The 16042-nt window shown below is 44.0% G+C and overlaps 1 protein-coding gene across 8 annotated transcripts in view; it reads right to left on the reverse strand.

Annotated features, from left to right (window-relative positions):
* The window catches only part of CDH4 (cadherin 4), a 796373-nt gene that overhangs the window by 295530 nt on the left and 484801 nt on the right, over window positions 1-16042 (reverse strand). For 5 of the 8 annotated variants that reach the window (XM_083744196.1, XM_083744194.1, XM_083744191.1 and 2 more), the window contains one exon: window positions 2877-3053. In XM_083744196.1, coding sequence (XP_083600322.1) covers window positions 2877-3053 — 177 coding nt within the window. The remainder of the gene's footprint in view (window positions 1-2876; window positions 3054-16042) is intronic. The other 3 variants (XM_083744192.1, XM_083744197.1, XM_083744195.1) reach the window with 1 other exon arrangement.

Raw genomic sequence — 16042 nt, forward strand, 5'->3', positions numbered from 1 at the left:
GCCATGGGGGAAGGCAGAAAGAAGGCTGTGTGAGTCGGCCTCTAGCACTCAAGACACCCCAGTTATATTTCATGTGTCATCCAGGAAATGCATTGGGTTAAGGAGAGTATACATTTTCAGATGTAATTTATGTTATCAAGACTGCGCGTACCTCGGAGGGATTTAACAAACCACTTTTCGCTTGCGAGTGTCATGTGCTTAGCGAGGCAATGGCTAATCAGTATGGAGCAGGTAATGACAGCATTCATTTTAATCTTGGAAAGGACTCGGGAAGTATTGTTTTCTGACAAGGCATGCAAATGATGCACCCTCATTTTGTCCAATTATTTTCTAAAATTTCTTGCAATTACGTTGCAATTTTCTTCCAGAGGACAACTTGACAAAATGTTTGCCGGTGGCTTTTACTTCTTCCTTCATTTGTTTTACACAATATTTGTTTGGGAGGTTGTTTTTTTGCTTCCAAAATAGAAAGCCTGGTAGATGCAAGATACACGGCGTGGGTTTCTGTTTGGCTACTGACAGCAAACATATCCATATGTACTCTGCGTCATTCAAACTTCCCTGTGCCGTCTTCTTGTAAGTGAACTGGACTATAACTTAAAAGTCTCTGCTTGTAGCCTGTCATTTCCAAGCGCACCATTAGTGATGCTGATGTCATGGAATGATCACAAACTTTCTAACTTGCTGAAGGGGGTAATGGCCAGTTACAGAGTTTTGACAACTATGCACCTAGTGGGAAGTTTGTTGGGATGAGCCATCAAACAGGGCCAATTAACAAGGGTGAGTAATGCTATGAGTGCCAGCTGGCAAATGCCTCTCTGGGAACCGAAGGAGCTAAGCAAAAGAGGAGCAGCTGACAATGAAAGGCAAGGAACAGAGGAGGCCAAAAGCTTTGGGAGAAACCTCAGGCCTGAGGTTGAGTATGGCGCTCCCCAGGCCACATACACCCTCCCCAGCCACACACTCCTCTTCCCAGGCATCACCCCTCACCACTGCCCCACTTTGCATCCTTCTTGAGCATTTCCTCCTAACCTGGAATGAGTCCTTGAGCTGCAGTGCAGCCTATAACCATGGCTAAGCACAATCAACTGAAACAAATGCAGATGGGTGGGGTACAAATAATAAAAATATTATTATTTATTATATTGCTTTCTACTTCAGCCATGCATTCCCTCCTTCTGTTTTTTCCACCATGCTGGCTTTTGTTTTTTGTTTTTTAAAGATTTTTATTAAGGTTTCAACAGATTTTATCATAACAAACCATGCTGGCTTTTGAACTCTAAGTGCCTATATGGAGGGACCTGTCTCCAGGGGTGGAGGAAGGGGGATGTGGTGGGGGCAGACCACCCCGGGTGTCTTCACTGAGGGGGGTGACATTTGGCAGCCAAGGGCGAGTGATGTGCTGAATGTCCGCATTGGAGGCTTGCTCTGCCCCCATGGGCAGCTCACTCTAATCCTGGCTGCAGGGTGTCTGCACTTCTCCATGCACCCAAGTGGCTATTGTACGCCAGGGAGGGCACCCTCCACACCCCATGCCCCTCAGGAGTGCGCCCACCCTGGGCAGCAGAGGCATAGGCTCTGCCACTGCCTGTCCCCTTGTACTGTGTAAAATGTCATGTTCACTGTCGTCACCATATAAAAAACAATTAAACATCAAAAATAAAAGTGGGTGGATAGTAAGCAAGTAAGAAAAAGAGGAGTCCGTGATGGGATTTGGTTCTGGAGCATGTAAGGTAATAACAGAATCCATAATGCCTCTAAGCATGTGCAGAGTGTCTCTCCCCCACCCCATGTAACCACTAGCCTTGGATCAGAGTGCAGAACTTCAGCTGAATGGCTACAGCTTCCCTGGGGTAACAGAGCATTACAGATTCACTGCAAATGTGCTTTGATAAGTGTTCCTGTTCCTGTACCACTGATCTTGAGACGTGCTCTGCTTAGGGTGTCTCTGTGTGGAGAAGCTGTATACAAATGCAAAGAATGGTAATAATACAACGGTACTTACAGCTCTGAGGATCTACAAAAATATGGCGCACCACTTGGAATTGCAAACAGCCTATCTCCAAAACACAGCCAGCCATCTCCTGACTCACGACAAAACTACATATTACATTAAACGTCTCACTGTGCCTTTAAGTACAGGTCTGTATGCTGTCACACAAATTGCCAGCCTGATGGATCAGGACCCTGACATGGGGGTAAAGGGGCTTTTACTGCTGGCCCCTTTGCTATGGCCCTGATCTGGATCACAGCAAGGTGTGTGTGGGGAGAGCTAAGGACCCCTCCCTCATCCTCTTGCTAGTGTCTCAATATGGATCACCCTTCCTGAAGCAGCAATTTGTGTTAAGTTATGGAAGGGGAACCTCAGGCCAGGGGGACAAATGTGGCCCTCCATGTCTCGTTATCTGGCCCTCAGGACACTCCTAGGTCAAAAAAGCACCCACCACTGGTGCTGCTTTGCATCCTTGTTGAGTTCCCCTCTTCCAGGCTGGCGTGCGTCCTTCAACTCTGATTATGCATTTCACTTGCCCATATGGAGGAAACTAGCCCACTGTACAAAGGAAAAATGCACACTCATTGCTCCACCAACTTTGGCCTCTGGCCCTTCTCAGCACTGCCATGTGGCCCTTGGAAGGCCGCCCAGAATGGAACGTGGCCCTTGAGCTGGAAATAAGTTCCCCATCCCTGTGTTAAAAAACAAAACCCACTTAAAGGCACAGGTATACTGCTAAAGTCGCACCGAGTTTGGCCTTCAGCGTTGGAGAAATGAGCTTCCTCTCTGAAAACGACACCTCAAACAAGCTTTGGGAAATGTGCAGGGTGCCATCGGACCGACAATCAATCATGGGTATCCATTATTCAGCCGTCCCACTCACCCTAACCAGCTGCTGTGGGAAGGGTCCTCTCGAATTTTCTGGCACGTTGATCGGCGGGATGACCCAGTCTCGCTTCTGCCGCCTCAGCCCATGAGAATTCTGCTGATGGCGCCAGGGCAGGAGAGTGTCGCTCGGCTGCTGCAGGAGGTCTGCTGACGCGTTCTTCTTTCCTTTCTGCTGATTTGGAAGGGGGGGGGGGGAGGAAAACAGGTATTGTTTTGATTTTGCTTAGTTTCATTTACAAAAAAAAAAGGAAGACAAAGCAACAATGCAATGCATGTAAGGAAAAATCAACTCCTTGGGACCACGTTGAGGCTCATTTGGGTTGAGAAATAACTGGGTCTGTGGGGGGTGGGGTGTATTTTTGTTATTACAATGAAGCAAACATTTCTGCATTACAAAAGCGAGCGGCACTCCTATTGACAACTTCATTTTTCCACACGTATGGAGCTGTCATTAGACAATCAAGCCTTCTTCCACGACGGATTGTCTTCATTATGCCAACTGCAGGAAGCTTTATCAGCCCCTTGGAGGATAAAATCTGCAGATTCCTAATAAATATAATAAATCACAGGGACGAAATGAAACAAGTTGAAAACACCCCTGGCGTTACCAGTGGTAGGTCTGGGTCCATTACGCAGTATTAAGTTCCTCGCTAGCCTGGAATTTTAAAGCACTGCTGACTTATTTGCAGTCATCATGGAATGAGATTCAGGCAGTCTGAATGCTGTCTAAAGAGATCCATCATCTGGTGGACACTAGGTAGAAAGGAGGGTCCAAAAGAAGATCGGTACATCTTGGAGCTCTGCTTCAAACTATATTTACTTCCACACAGATATCTCCAAATGATGACTGTAAAAACTGTGATTGGCATGATTATGTGTGTGGTCTTTCGTCAGTGGTTCTGGTCCTTAAAATGGGAACCTCATGTATTTAATTTGGCACCTAGCCTACTAAGCACCATGGGACCATGTGTGCCAAGGGCTCAGCACCCTCTTGAAGTGGAGAAATGAATGTAAATGTGCAACATTAGCCCTTGTGATTGGCAGTATATTATTATTATTATTATTATTATTATTATTATTATTATTATTGACATGACTTTGGCTTATGAACCAGATGCAGCTAAATACCAAATCAAAGAGTGCCAGGCCTCCCAGAACTATGCAGGCAAAATCAGGGGGTGGAATGTCAAGCAGAGAAAAAGGTGAGGTAGGCAGCCTCTGCAAAGAGCAATGCTTTAATTGTGCACTCCTGTTACCAGCAGGGGAACACATGCACACAGTCACTCTGTGTAGGATTGAATCCGACACTCACCAGCTAGTGAGTGGAGGATTCAGTCCTGCTAACTGCAGGGTGCTTCACAAGGAGCACCCGACAGGATTGTATGGAAGGCTCAGTTCTTCTGACTGAAGTGTGCTTGCAACTTGGCAAGCATGTTCCCCACAGGGAAAGCACTTGTGAAGCACCACCCAGCAGAATTGCACTCTCCGCTCACCAGCTCAACCCCAATTAAATTTTCCCACTCCCCATTGATACAGGGCCACATCTAGGTCAAGGGAAGGTTCTGATCAACAGGACAATGGCTTCTGTCTGCTTGTCCTGTTCTGGTATCACAGAGAAGTCCACAGGGAGCAAGGGATGCTGCCTGCTTCAGGACCAAGGAGAGCTCCTAGTGTGTGACTTGCTCCATAAGCATTGGAAATGAATTGAGGCCTTATGAGTGTCTGACTCCTGTTCGTATCTTCTAGGCTCCTCCTCATTTTAGAGAACCAGGGTGCCTTAAGGGGCAGGCCAAAGTTCAGGCGAAAGCCCCCCCTGTCTTTATGAATTCCCCCCTCCCCCATGAACTCAAAATCTCTCCACTACCCAGTCATGCCCTTCTCAGTTTATGTTTAGGGGAAACAAAATGCAGATTTAGATGGTGTTCGTGTTTTCTTCTAGACTGTGTGATTTTGCATTTGCCATCCTGATTTAAGCAAAAACCTGTGGCCATACAACCCATATGGCTTAACTGGGCTTCTTTCTTTAAGGAGATTCAAGGCTTCAAGCTCACTTGAGAAGAGGGGCATTGGCTCTGAAGCCCCGGGAAACCAAATCAGAATCATTCCTCCATTTCTGAACTTGCCCTGAGCTGTTTCTTGGTGCTGATAATGCCAAGGTTGCAGATTCGATCCCCGTATGGGACAGCTGCATATTTCTGCATTGAAGGGGGTTGGACTAGATGATCCTGAGGGTCCCTCCCAACTCCACAATTCTATGATTCTATGAAAGGGTGTCATCATGGTTCCCACATCAAATATAAGGATTGAGTCCAAGTGAAAATCATTTGTTGAATTTCACCCAGGGGTGTTACAGCTGTACTTTCAATACAAATCTCATATTTATAAACCAAATGTGCTAGTTATGAGACCACAACTTCTGTAAGGGGAAGAACTGCAGGCTAAAAAATCAAGCATGTGTCTTACTGGCAGAAGATTCCAGGTTCACTACCTGATATCTCCAGGTAAAACTATCACATAGCACTGGGTTGGGGAAACTGCGGTCCCTGGCTGTTATCAGATTCCAGCTCCCATCTCTTCCAAACAGAATGGACAGTGGTCAGGGATTATTGGAGTTACACATGGAGGGGTGTGTTTCTCATGTCTGATGTAGCAGATGATGTGAAAGACCTGTCTGAGAGTTTGAGGAGTCTAAGTCAGGACTAACAATGTTGGGTTTGATGGGCAGTTAAGTCTGAATTGCTATCAGGCAGTTTCCTACCACTGCCCTCCTAGTAATATGGCAACAGATTTACAACACAGGTGCTAAATGCTTTCCAAATCTTAAGAGTACAAAGTCTTGCTTGTCTGTGCTTATCTCCTTCCTCTTACATTTTGAGCTTTTCTAGCACCCGTGCTTAATCCTCTTCTTGAATATACTCATTAATAAGTGGCACCAGGAAATGTAAAAGGGCACCCAGGAGCTCGACATGCATTTATGCATCCACGAGACCTAAACAATCCACATTTGCTCCATGGAACGGACCCCTTTTAAAAATCAGTTTGCAATTCCCAGCTGGGGGATCTTGAGAGAGCAGAAGCTTAGGTCAGTTTTGATAATTGGCATGCAAGAGTGAGAGACAAATTACGAAGGGACGGTAAAATAATTTGTGCTCTGGCAAGTTTACACCAGGGAATGTATGTGGGCTAAAGAGAGACTTGAGAATTAACATGACTCCCAAAGCCCTCTGGATGCAGAAATAATTAGTATCGGCTCAGCAAGACCATCCTGGTCCTTTCATTCTTTCAGAAATATTTGATGGCTAGTGAGTGGAACATAACTCTTTGTCACTTGTAATGAGGTTTTCTGACATTAGCATAGATTGCCAACCAGACTTTGAGGTTGGCTGTGTGCACTGAAGCTAAGGGGCCAATTTGGACATTTTCAAAAGGGTCTCCCCTCCTCGCCCACTGGCTTGGTCCTCTCCATCACCATACAAAGAGGAAAGAAGTGTGATATCACACTGTTTTCCATCATGCTTCCAGTTTTCAGCTCCAAGTAGTGAGGGGAGAACTTAGTGGGATGCTAGAAGCCTATTGTGCTTTTTCTAAAAATGAAATAAATAGAACTAAATAATTTCCTTGCAAGGGGAGCTGGCTTACTTATATGTATTGATCAGATGTTTCTCATTGCTGAGATATATTGGGCTGGAAATGCACCATAGGACCCAAAGGGAAATTTCCTTCAACTATGCTCTTTCCAAGCCCAAAGGACACTGGGATGTGCTGCTTGCAAGATTTCTTATCACACTAGGCAATATCAACCCCACAGTTTGCACTGGAAGTGGGTAAATACAAGTGTCTCTCTGCTTCCCACCTGGTCCAGGTGCATGAGGTGACCACATCCCACCTTCAAGCAACTGTGCTTCTGAATAAGCTGGAATTCTCCCATTTACCAGGGGCAGTCTCTATTTTCAATCCCTATCCTTGATTTGCCTCTTAGGGGTATGTTGTAGGTATCAAGGTATTTTGTTTCGTTTTTTTAAGTTACAGATTATACATCTGCCAAGTGTCCCTTGCATATTTCACAGATACCATCTCTTTTGCCAGACTAAACATCCCATTAAACATTTTTTTTTTTAGTAGATAATACTTATGGTGAGCTTGCTAACACATATGCTGCAGAAGTCAGTACAACAGAGATGGGGACCCTCATGGATACAACTCCCAGCATCCCTGCTCACGTTGCTCAGGACGGATGGGAGGTGCAGCTGAACAATATCGGGAGGGTTACAGATTCCTCATCCCTGCAGTAGAGGATAGGGTATCATAGAGGAAATGAAAGGCATTGCAGAGCAGGTGGAAAAGTCAAGGAAGACCCAGGCAGTGATCTTTCATGCAAGGATTCAAAGCACGCAGACTGCATACATTATACACATACATACCCGTCTGCAGATGTTTAAAGTTGAATACAGTTATTGGGAGCAGCACCATAGGGTCAGAGGGGATTACGAAGTCCTTGATATGTTAATATCTTCTATGCAGGCTCTATATACTACAGCACCCATGATAGCATCATATGCTCTATGGATGAAAAGCAATTGTATTGCATTTCACAGGGTTTTTTCCTTTCCTTTTTCTTTCCATGGTTTCCGAATTACGAAACATGCAAAATAGCAATTGCACCAGCGCATCACCAACATAATTTGCCCTACCTAAGCATTACTGATAATGAAAAAAAATAGAATAGAATATGAGCAGTGTATGCCAAACCACAGTGACATATTTAATTATAGATAACATAGATCAAATCTCCCCAATGGCATGCAACTCAGATCCATCCCAAAAGAGACTAAGGTTGAGCTGCATCACTTTCATTCAATACATTCTGGGTTTGAATGAAAGACTCCATTTATCAATGAATTATTATGTTGGAGTCTCTCCTCTGTTTATCTCTTCCAGATGTGTGAGTTCAGTTTCAAAAACCAGTGGTGGGGTTGTCTTCGTCCCTTTTTTAAAAGAATGGTCAATTGTGCTGCAGTCGAAATATGAGTGACCATTTCCGCATTCTCGGGTAGCACTGTGCCCTTTAAAAATCCTAGTAAGATAACCAGTGAGTCAAATGGCATATCACTGCCTCTAATTTTTAAAATTTCTGTCATCAGCTTCTAGGTAGCTCTAACTCTTTCCCTGGTTTAGGGACATGATTTTGGGATCCAAGCTGTTTCCCAATCCTTCACCAGCATGACACTAACTGTGGGGTGTGTTACACCAGTACAGTCAATTACAACATGCTTCACTTTCTAGAGTGGACGGAGACAGGGGGATGTGTAACTTTCTGTTCCTGCTGTAAGTCATTCAGCAGATGAGTGAGACTCCATAAAAGCAGAGTCACACAGCCGTTTTGTCTCAATTCGAGTCAACTCTCAGTTAAGACTCATCCATTTTGCTGTCTACTTTTTTTGTTTAAAAAGTAGAGACATCACCTTGCCAACTAAGGTCTGTATAGTAAAAGCTATGGTTTTCCCAGTAGTGAGGTATGGAAGTGAGAGCTGGACCATAAAGAAGGCTGATCGCCGAAGAATTGATGCTTTTGAATTATGGCGCTGGAGGAGACTCTTGAGAGTCCCATGGACTGCAAGAAGATCAAACCTCTCCATTCTGAAGGAAATCAGCCCTGAGTGCTCACTGGAAGGACAGATCCTGAAGCTGAGGCTCCAATACTTTGGCCACCTCATGAGAAGGGAAGACTCCCTGGAAAAGACCCTCATGTTGCGAAAGATCGAGAGCACAAGGAGAAGGGGACGACAGAGGACGAGATGGTGGAACAGTGTTCTCGAAGCTACCAGCATGAGTTTGACCAAACTACGGGAGGCAGTAGAAGACAGAAGTGCCTGGCGTGCTCTGGTCCATGGGGTCATGAAGAGTCGGACACGACTAAACGATTAAACAACAATTTTGCTGTCTGCTGGCTCTCAGCCAGCAGCACTTGGGCCCATCTTCCCAAAGCACGTAAGCCACATTTTGTGTTTGTAACACACAACGCGTTGTAAAGCCTGCCTTCTAGGATGTGTACTGTGAACAACTTGTGAGTCAACTAATTGTTATACTTTTAAAGACAGACTCGTGAGTCTTTATTATATTTTAAGAGGGAGAAAAGGGGAGACCAGGAATAATCTATATGGGTAAGCCATATTGGATTAGTCATTTTGTAAAGATTCAAACGAATCTAATCAACCAGCTTCTGTGAATAGAGGGGATTTGCTCTACTAATTCACTCACTAGTGTGAGTGGAGGAAGGATAATACTTAACAAATATTTCCTTACCTATTATCCTAAACATCCCCACACAAACTGTCATTGACACCACTATCTGGCCCTACAGACATTGAAGCTCCGGTGTCAGTTGAGCCAGAGTATTTGATGTTTCTGTGGTGGTGAGGTGAGGAAATCCACAGCACTGTCTCCAATGTCAGAAAGGGAGTTCTGAAGGGAACCATGTTTGCTGGAATGCCCTCCATAGAATTGCAGTGTCAGGGAACCAATCCAAGCTTGCACTCTGGTGCATTTATCTAGCATAAAAAATAATATTACAAAAAGTACAGAGACTACATGAGAACGAACATGAATCACAAACCTTCCCTTTCAACAAAGCCTCCTTGTCTCCACCCCCAATATCTTCATGTCAAACCAAAACAATAACTCTCTTTCATCTTCATTTGTTGACAATGTGTTCTCATAGCATTAATTTCTCCCATGGTGTTTAAATAAGTTATGCATGTTCTCTGGTGTTCAAAAGCTAAGTAAACTGTGTGAACAAAACTGGTGGTGGGGCTGAGTGCCAGATCCATTCACTTTTCTGTAAAAAGAACAAGCTATGAAAGTAACAGAAGAAAAGGGAGCATTGTACGCATGCATAGAGATTTCATTTTCCTTTTTCTACAGGATCCTACAGTTGTAATAAACCTGGGGTGGACTAGATGATGCTTCTCCATGATCTGGACCATTTATATATATATGTGTGTGTGTGTGTGTGTGTATATATATGTGTGTGTGTGTATGTATGTGTGTGTGTGTGTGTATATATATATATATATATATATATATATATATATATATATATAATTTTGAGGGCCTCCAGAAGCCCATGCAAATCCATAATATTTGGATGTGGCCCAAGTCAGGGGTCACCAACCTGGTGCCCTTAGGTGAAAGCATGCCCACCATTATGTCCTATGCAAGGTGCGGCTCAGATCAACATGTACCAGAATTTGCAAAGATTGCTCAAACATCCATACATATACATTTCACCGCAGGATGCACACACCACAAAATACAAGTGGGTCTGCACTGTGGGCACTACAAATCCCATAGTGAAGCACATCCTAAATTTGAAAAATGGTGCATATGCACCCACACAATTTTGACATGTCCTCACTGGGAATACCTGGCTCTCTGGGAAATTTTTTGGGCAATCCTTCCTGCTCTTTTATCCAAACCAACTTCAGTAGAACAAGTCCCTTTTCAATCCCTGGGCTACGGGATTCATTTAAATCCCTAGCATCACATCTCTGTGCCTCCGGTCCTCAACTGCTTGCTGGCCAACACCTGTCTTGACATCGCGGGTGCACAATCACAGGTTTGATGACCCCTTGTCTATGGACCTCGGCATTGGCAGACAGAGGCTAGGACAGAACTGCATTTTTCTCCGAGATAAAGGCTAAAGTGATCTAGTTAACAGTTGCCACTACCTCGGAGAGCAATGCAGAAAGACTCCAAAAGCCACTGCCTCCTCATTTGGCTGAGAGCAGAACCAGTGAGTGTGAAACAATACCAGCTTTCACCTTACGCTACAGTTAGCAGTAACCAGTCCAGCCAGCTGGCAGTTCTCCCCTTCCAGCCAACCTGCTTTTGTTATTAGTCAGCCCCTGGCTAGAGAGACATCTGGACATTATTACCCAGCCAAGCGTGGGCCACCAGTCCATTTACATAATACAAGATCAGATTTTGTGTACCAGCTTAACGGTGCCTTTTGGATTGCTGTAGCTTTTTTCAGGGGACAGAATAAGCCACCATTGTGAACCTAAGTTATGGGGTGTCTTAATGCATCCTTTGAAGGCTATTAATTTTATAGTTATGAGCTCCATAAAGGAAATATTATATGTTCTGCATGGCTATGCACTGCTTTGACTCCATGAAGAAATTAGGAATGGAGGAAGTTTTTTTTTAAATAAAATAAAATAAAATAAAATAAAATAAAATAATAAAATAAAATAAATAAAAATAAAATAAATACCCTCCCAAAAACCCACCATGTTATTCCTGACATTTTTGTTTCCCTGCCATTAAGCTTTACTCTTTTCAGTTCCTCTTCATACGTGTTTATTTGTCACATTTTTTAGCAACCTTTCAGCAATATGTTCTCATGGCAGCTTTCAATTAAAAGAAGAAAAAATCAGCATCAAACCTAACAACTGAAGGAATAAAAAACACAAGGGGAAACCTCCATCCCAGCAACATCCGCCAATAAAAAAAGAACAGTCAAACTATAAAACAACAATTAAAACGAACTGTATGAGAGCTGTGTAACATACAAAGTCTTTGCTTGGCAACAAAAGACGTCAAAGTAGAGGCCAGGAAAGCATTACTGTGGAGGGCATTCCAAACACCAGGGCAACAGACATATGCACACACAATTATGTTTTGGAACGCGGTTTGTCCATCTGTTCTCCATGGGTTTGGCCGTCATTCGAGATATCATCACCAAACTTGGTAGAAGGTATTGCTGAGCTGGGGGCACAGGTCACTGTCAATGTTTGGATGCTGACCGCCATTTTGAATCAAGGTGGCAGACTTAGCAGTGACTTTGGTGTGACATTTTTGGCAAAGGTTTGGGTGCCTCTCAAGACACAGTTGCCAAATTTGGCGTGAGGGCTCATAGATGTTTGGGTGCTGGGTGTCATTTCAATTCAAAATGGGAGCTAGTGAACTAAAACATGACTTTTACCTCTCTTTGGCCATTTTGTTTAGCATAGGTTTGGCGACCTGTTGAGATATTGTCGCCAAACTCTGCATGAAGGTTCCCTCGGAGGAAGAAGATCACCTTCACTGATGTTTGCATGCTGGGTGCCATTTTGAATCAAGATGGCAGATCAAAACATGACTTTGGCATGACTTCACCTGATTTTTGGCGTGATGGGTCGAAACTCAACAACTGCACTATCCATTATTATTATTCTTTATTTCACATATTCCTGGGCACCACAGGGTGCTCCCTATTTGTGTGGGGGGGGGGGGCGTGTCTGATGGGATTAAAGGCAGTTTACAGATAAAGACAAGAGTTACTAAAAGCATAGAAAAAACAATAATTTTTAAAAATCGTGTAAACATTAATAGAAACAAAACTATATACATATATGAAATCTGCTTAAAACATACAAATAGTTACAATAAAAAAGTACAGCACCGGCCCTTTCATGAAAAGCAGTCAGTTCCCAAAAGCCTGTTGGAACAAGACGTTCTTCACTTGCTGGTGGAAGGACAAAAAAGAGGGAGCCACTCTAGCTTCTCCAGGGAGAGAGTTCCAAAGTCTGGGAGCAACCACTAGGAAGGCCCTCTCCTGCATCTCCATCCAGTGTGACTGTGAGGGTGACAGGACCGAGAAAAAGACTTCCTCTGAAGATGTCAAAATCCATGCACGTTTGTATGAAGGAAAGCCATTCCACTTCCGAGTGGGATGGTGTTGCGGTCAGATCACGTGGCCTCCACACACAGCAGGCGCTGGGGAAGCCCCGTGTCATGGCCCCCGGCCAACCAATCTGGTTGGTCGGGGGTGTCGCTTACTCCTTTTAAACCACAGTGCAGCAAGGGGGATCTCCTTCTTGTTCTGTGGATCTCCTGCCCTCCCACCCGCTTTTCATGCATTCATCATATTAGCCTTGCTATGAACCTCAGTTGGTCGCCTGTTGAAGGGGCCTGGTAGGTATTATTTCCACCTGGCAAATTGGCACTGGCCATTTGGTTTTCCGCCTACCTCATAGCAATCGTCACAACTTTGTAAGATTTGGCAATTAGGCATTGGTAAAACCTTGTTCGGGGCAGGGGTGGGGTGGCCATCACCTGCCCCTCCATACTAAAGGGTATTCTGTTAAAGAAATCTGAGGGGCATGGTATCTGTCCGAAACCCAGATGGGGGCTAGGGCCATGGCATGACCCCTATCGGTGACCCTGGGGGAGATCCTAGTTGATGTGCATCAGCAGGGCTCCCCTACTGGTGGTTACCCTTGTGAGACTTCCTGCAGGCGGGCAGGAGTCAGATATAGTCGGTTCAATTCCAATGCCTAAGCCAATACCACTCACATTCTGTAACAAAGCTGTGGCCTGAATTTTGCCCATTAACCTAAATATGGTGTCCACGTGTTATTATTCAACACAAAAGTGGGGGGCGGTCCAGGGTCTTGACACGCAATATGGTCTTTCAGATAGCTTTGACTTAAGCCATGTACAGCTTTATAGGTCATAACCAGCACTTTGAATTATGCCAGGAAGCAGACTAGTAGTCAGTGGAGCAGTTCTAATAAGGGAGTCATAAGAGACGTTATCACAGTTCAAGAACGCATCCCAAGCATGCCAAAATGTGCTCAAGGAGGCTGCAGAGCAGGACTGGCGAGGAGTATGGGTTGAGGAAAAGGGGTCTGGGTTAGCATCTTTTGGGCCAGACCAAGAGGGTGGTATTGAGCCCACAAAACTGAGGTCACCAGACCCTGCACCAAGTTCGTGGTGGTATTCAGGACAGGGCATGTACACATTCCCACCCCCAAACTGCCAGTGCTGGATTCATTTCTCAACCAGAATGGACTCCTTCATGACAGAGGAACTCAGTTTCCTGCAATACTTCAGACAATGGCTGAGAAGGTACTGGATTTGCTGTTTTAGAAAAGTTTCCTGTTTGTAGATACTCCAGGGTAACTACTCAGGAGCACATCCACAAACCGTGCAGAGAGAAGAAATGCGAAGAATTCAATTGAAGTTAGTCCGACAACAACAAAAAAATACCTTTGCTTGCTAGGTATTTTTTTTTTTTAAAAAAAATAATGCTAGTGGAGAAACAGAGTGATGTATGAATTCTATTCTACATGTACAAGACATTCAGCTGCCATTGGCAACTGTAAAGGTAACAAACAAGATTCTTTTTATCTTATGTATGTATGTTTATATCTTTTTTTAGCAAATAGGGTGAGATTTCATTTGGCATTGTCATGCAGAAGAAATGAAAGGTTTGTGGACCGAAAGCAGAATACACACACACACACTTGTTTGCTTAAATAATTACTGTGTTTGCATTTAGGTCACTGCCGAATTTGCCAGAACTGAAGCATCAGCAACCCTGAAAATCTGCAGCAACAGTAGACGAAACTACCATGTCCAATGATCCTCTTTATTTCAGACCTTGATTTGCTTCTGCCTATTGATGTTAAGCTGTTCTCTTTGTCAGGGTGTCATCCCCTCTATTTCCTAGCATGTTCCCGTCCCCCTGTTGAAAAGCTGTAATGGCTACCTATCAGCCATATTTACAAATAGTTGTAAGCTCCGTGGTGAATTTAATCAAAGGCAGCTTCGCATCGCGTCCTATTAGCATCAAAACACAAATTGCTATTCATGAACGATTTGTGTCAAAGTGCTCCGAAAAACTGGCATTTTTAGCTGCAAGATGCTCTCCTGAGCACAGCGCTTCAGCAAGGGCATTAAATTAATGTGTTTGCATAAAATGTGTTTGCTAATTGACAAAGAAATGGGAATTGGGCATCTGACTTCTACTTTAAAGATAATGAACAGCATTGGGAAGGGATATATGTACAGGTAGACAAAATCACCTCTTTGCTCCTAAAAAAAAAAAAAGTATCTTAATTTCGGAAGCAAACAGGAACCAATCCTAACAGGTGGCTTGAAGTGCCAGATCAAACTGTTTGATCATCGGCACTTCCAAAGGCAAACAGAGGCTGTGGCACATTTGCGACCTTTATCAAAACAGGCGGCACACAATCAAGAATGCTATGTTTGCTTAGGAACTCATTAGATAAAATTACCTCCCCATTTACAGAACAGTATACAATTGCAGGGTGGTTTTTATTTTTTATTTTCTGTTAATCAGCTAGTTAAGCAAGAAATTCATTACTTTCTGGGAGGGGTGGTTTCAGTTAACAGGAGGGCTGCATAGAACAGTTCGCATTAGAGTCAATTAGTAAGAAAAATTGTCAATTTTGGCAAGCACGCAGGATTCGTTGGTTGACAGACGGGGAAAAGACTGAGTGAGAGACTAACACAGACATCTCATAATGACCAAAAAAAGGGGAAAGAAGGAAGGGAAGGGAAGAAGGCGGGTGATAAGAGATTTGCAGAATGTTCAGTGCAATTGCACTTTGCAAATCTGGTGTGCTATAAGGGGGTGTTTATGAAAGTCAGAGGTGGCCAGTTTTTTTACTCTTAGAGGACATTTGCTTTTGCAAATAAGAGTTTGGAGACCAGAAGTACATAATTTGTTTCAGGTTCTGTAATAACGTTGGGCTCATCTAGCACAATGGTCTTCCACTGGTCTAGACCTGACTCCCAGGCTGCAACATGGAGGCCATATTCATGTTTTCACATTTGTCTTGTATGTAATAGTGCTAATAATGCACATTATTAATCCTCAAATGGCAATTCACAGAAATATGCATCTTATTAAAAAATGGCTCGTGCCTTTCTCCTGCCACATTGCGGCACTCATAGGAGCTGTTAAAATGAGTGCCTCGTCAGATTAACGCGTCTTAGTCTGGACACGCACTTGGTCAGCCTAAACTGGAATTCAGCATGGCAGCAACAGCTTTGCTGTGACCCATCTGATGTGAACTTGCAACCCAATGGTGGGTCCCAACCTGCTGGTTGAAGATCTATGATCTAGCAGTAGGGGTTTGCTGGTTATGGAGCATCAGTGAAACAGCAGCATTAGATACAAAATCCAATGAGAAGCAGGGATAGTAACATAAGATCAGCCCGGTTTGATCAGCTGAACAGCCCATTGAGTCCAGCACATTGTTCTCAAAGTGGCCTATGGGAACCCCACAAGCAGAAGTGCTCTCCCCACCTGCATCAGATGGACAGGTGTAATAATGTGGCCCTCTCCATCAGCATGTCTGAGGACTGCTT

This window comes from Podarcis gaigeae (genome assembly GCF_964106915.1).
Source record: "Podarcis gaigeae genome assembly, chromosome: 6".
Classification (NCBI taxonomy): domain Eukaryota; kingdom Metazoa; phylum Chordata; class Lepidosauria; order Squamata; family Lacertidae; genus Podarcis; species Podarcis gaigeae.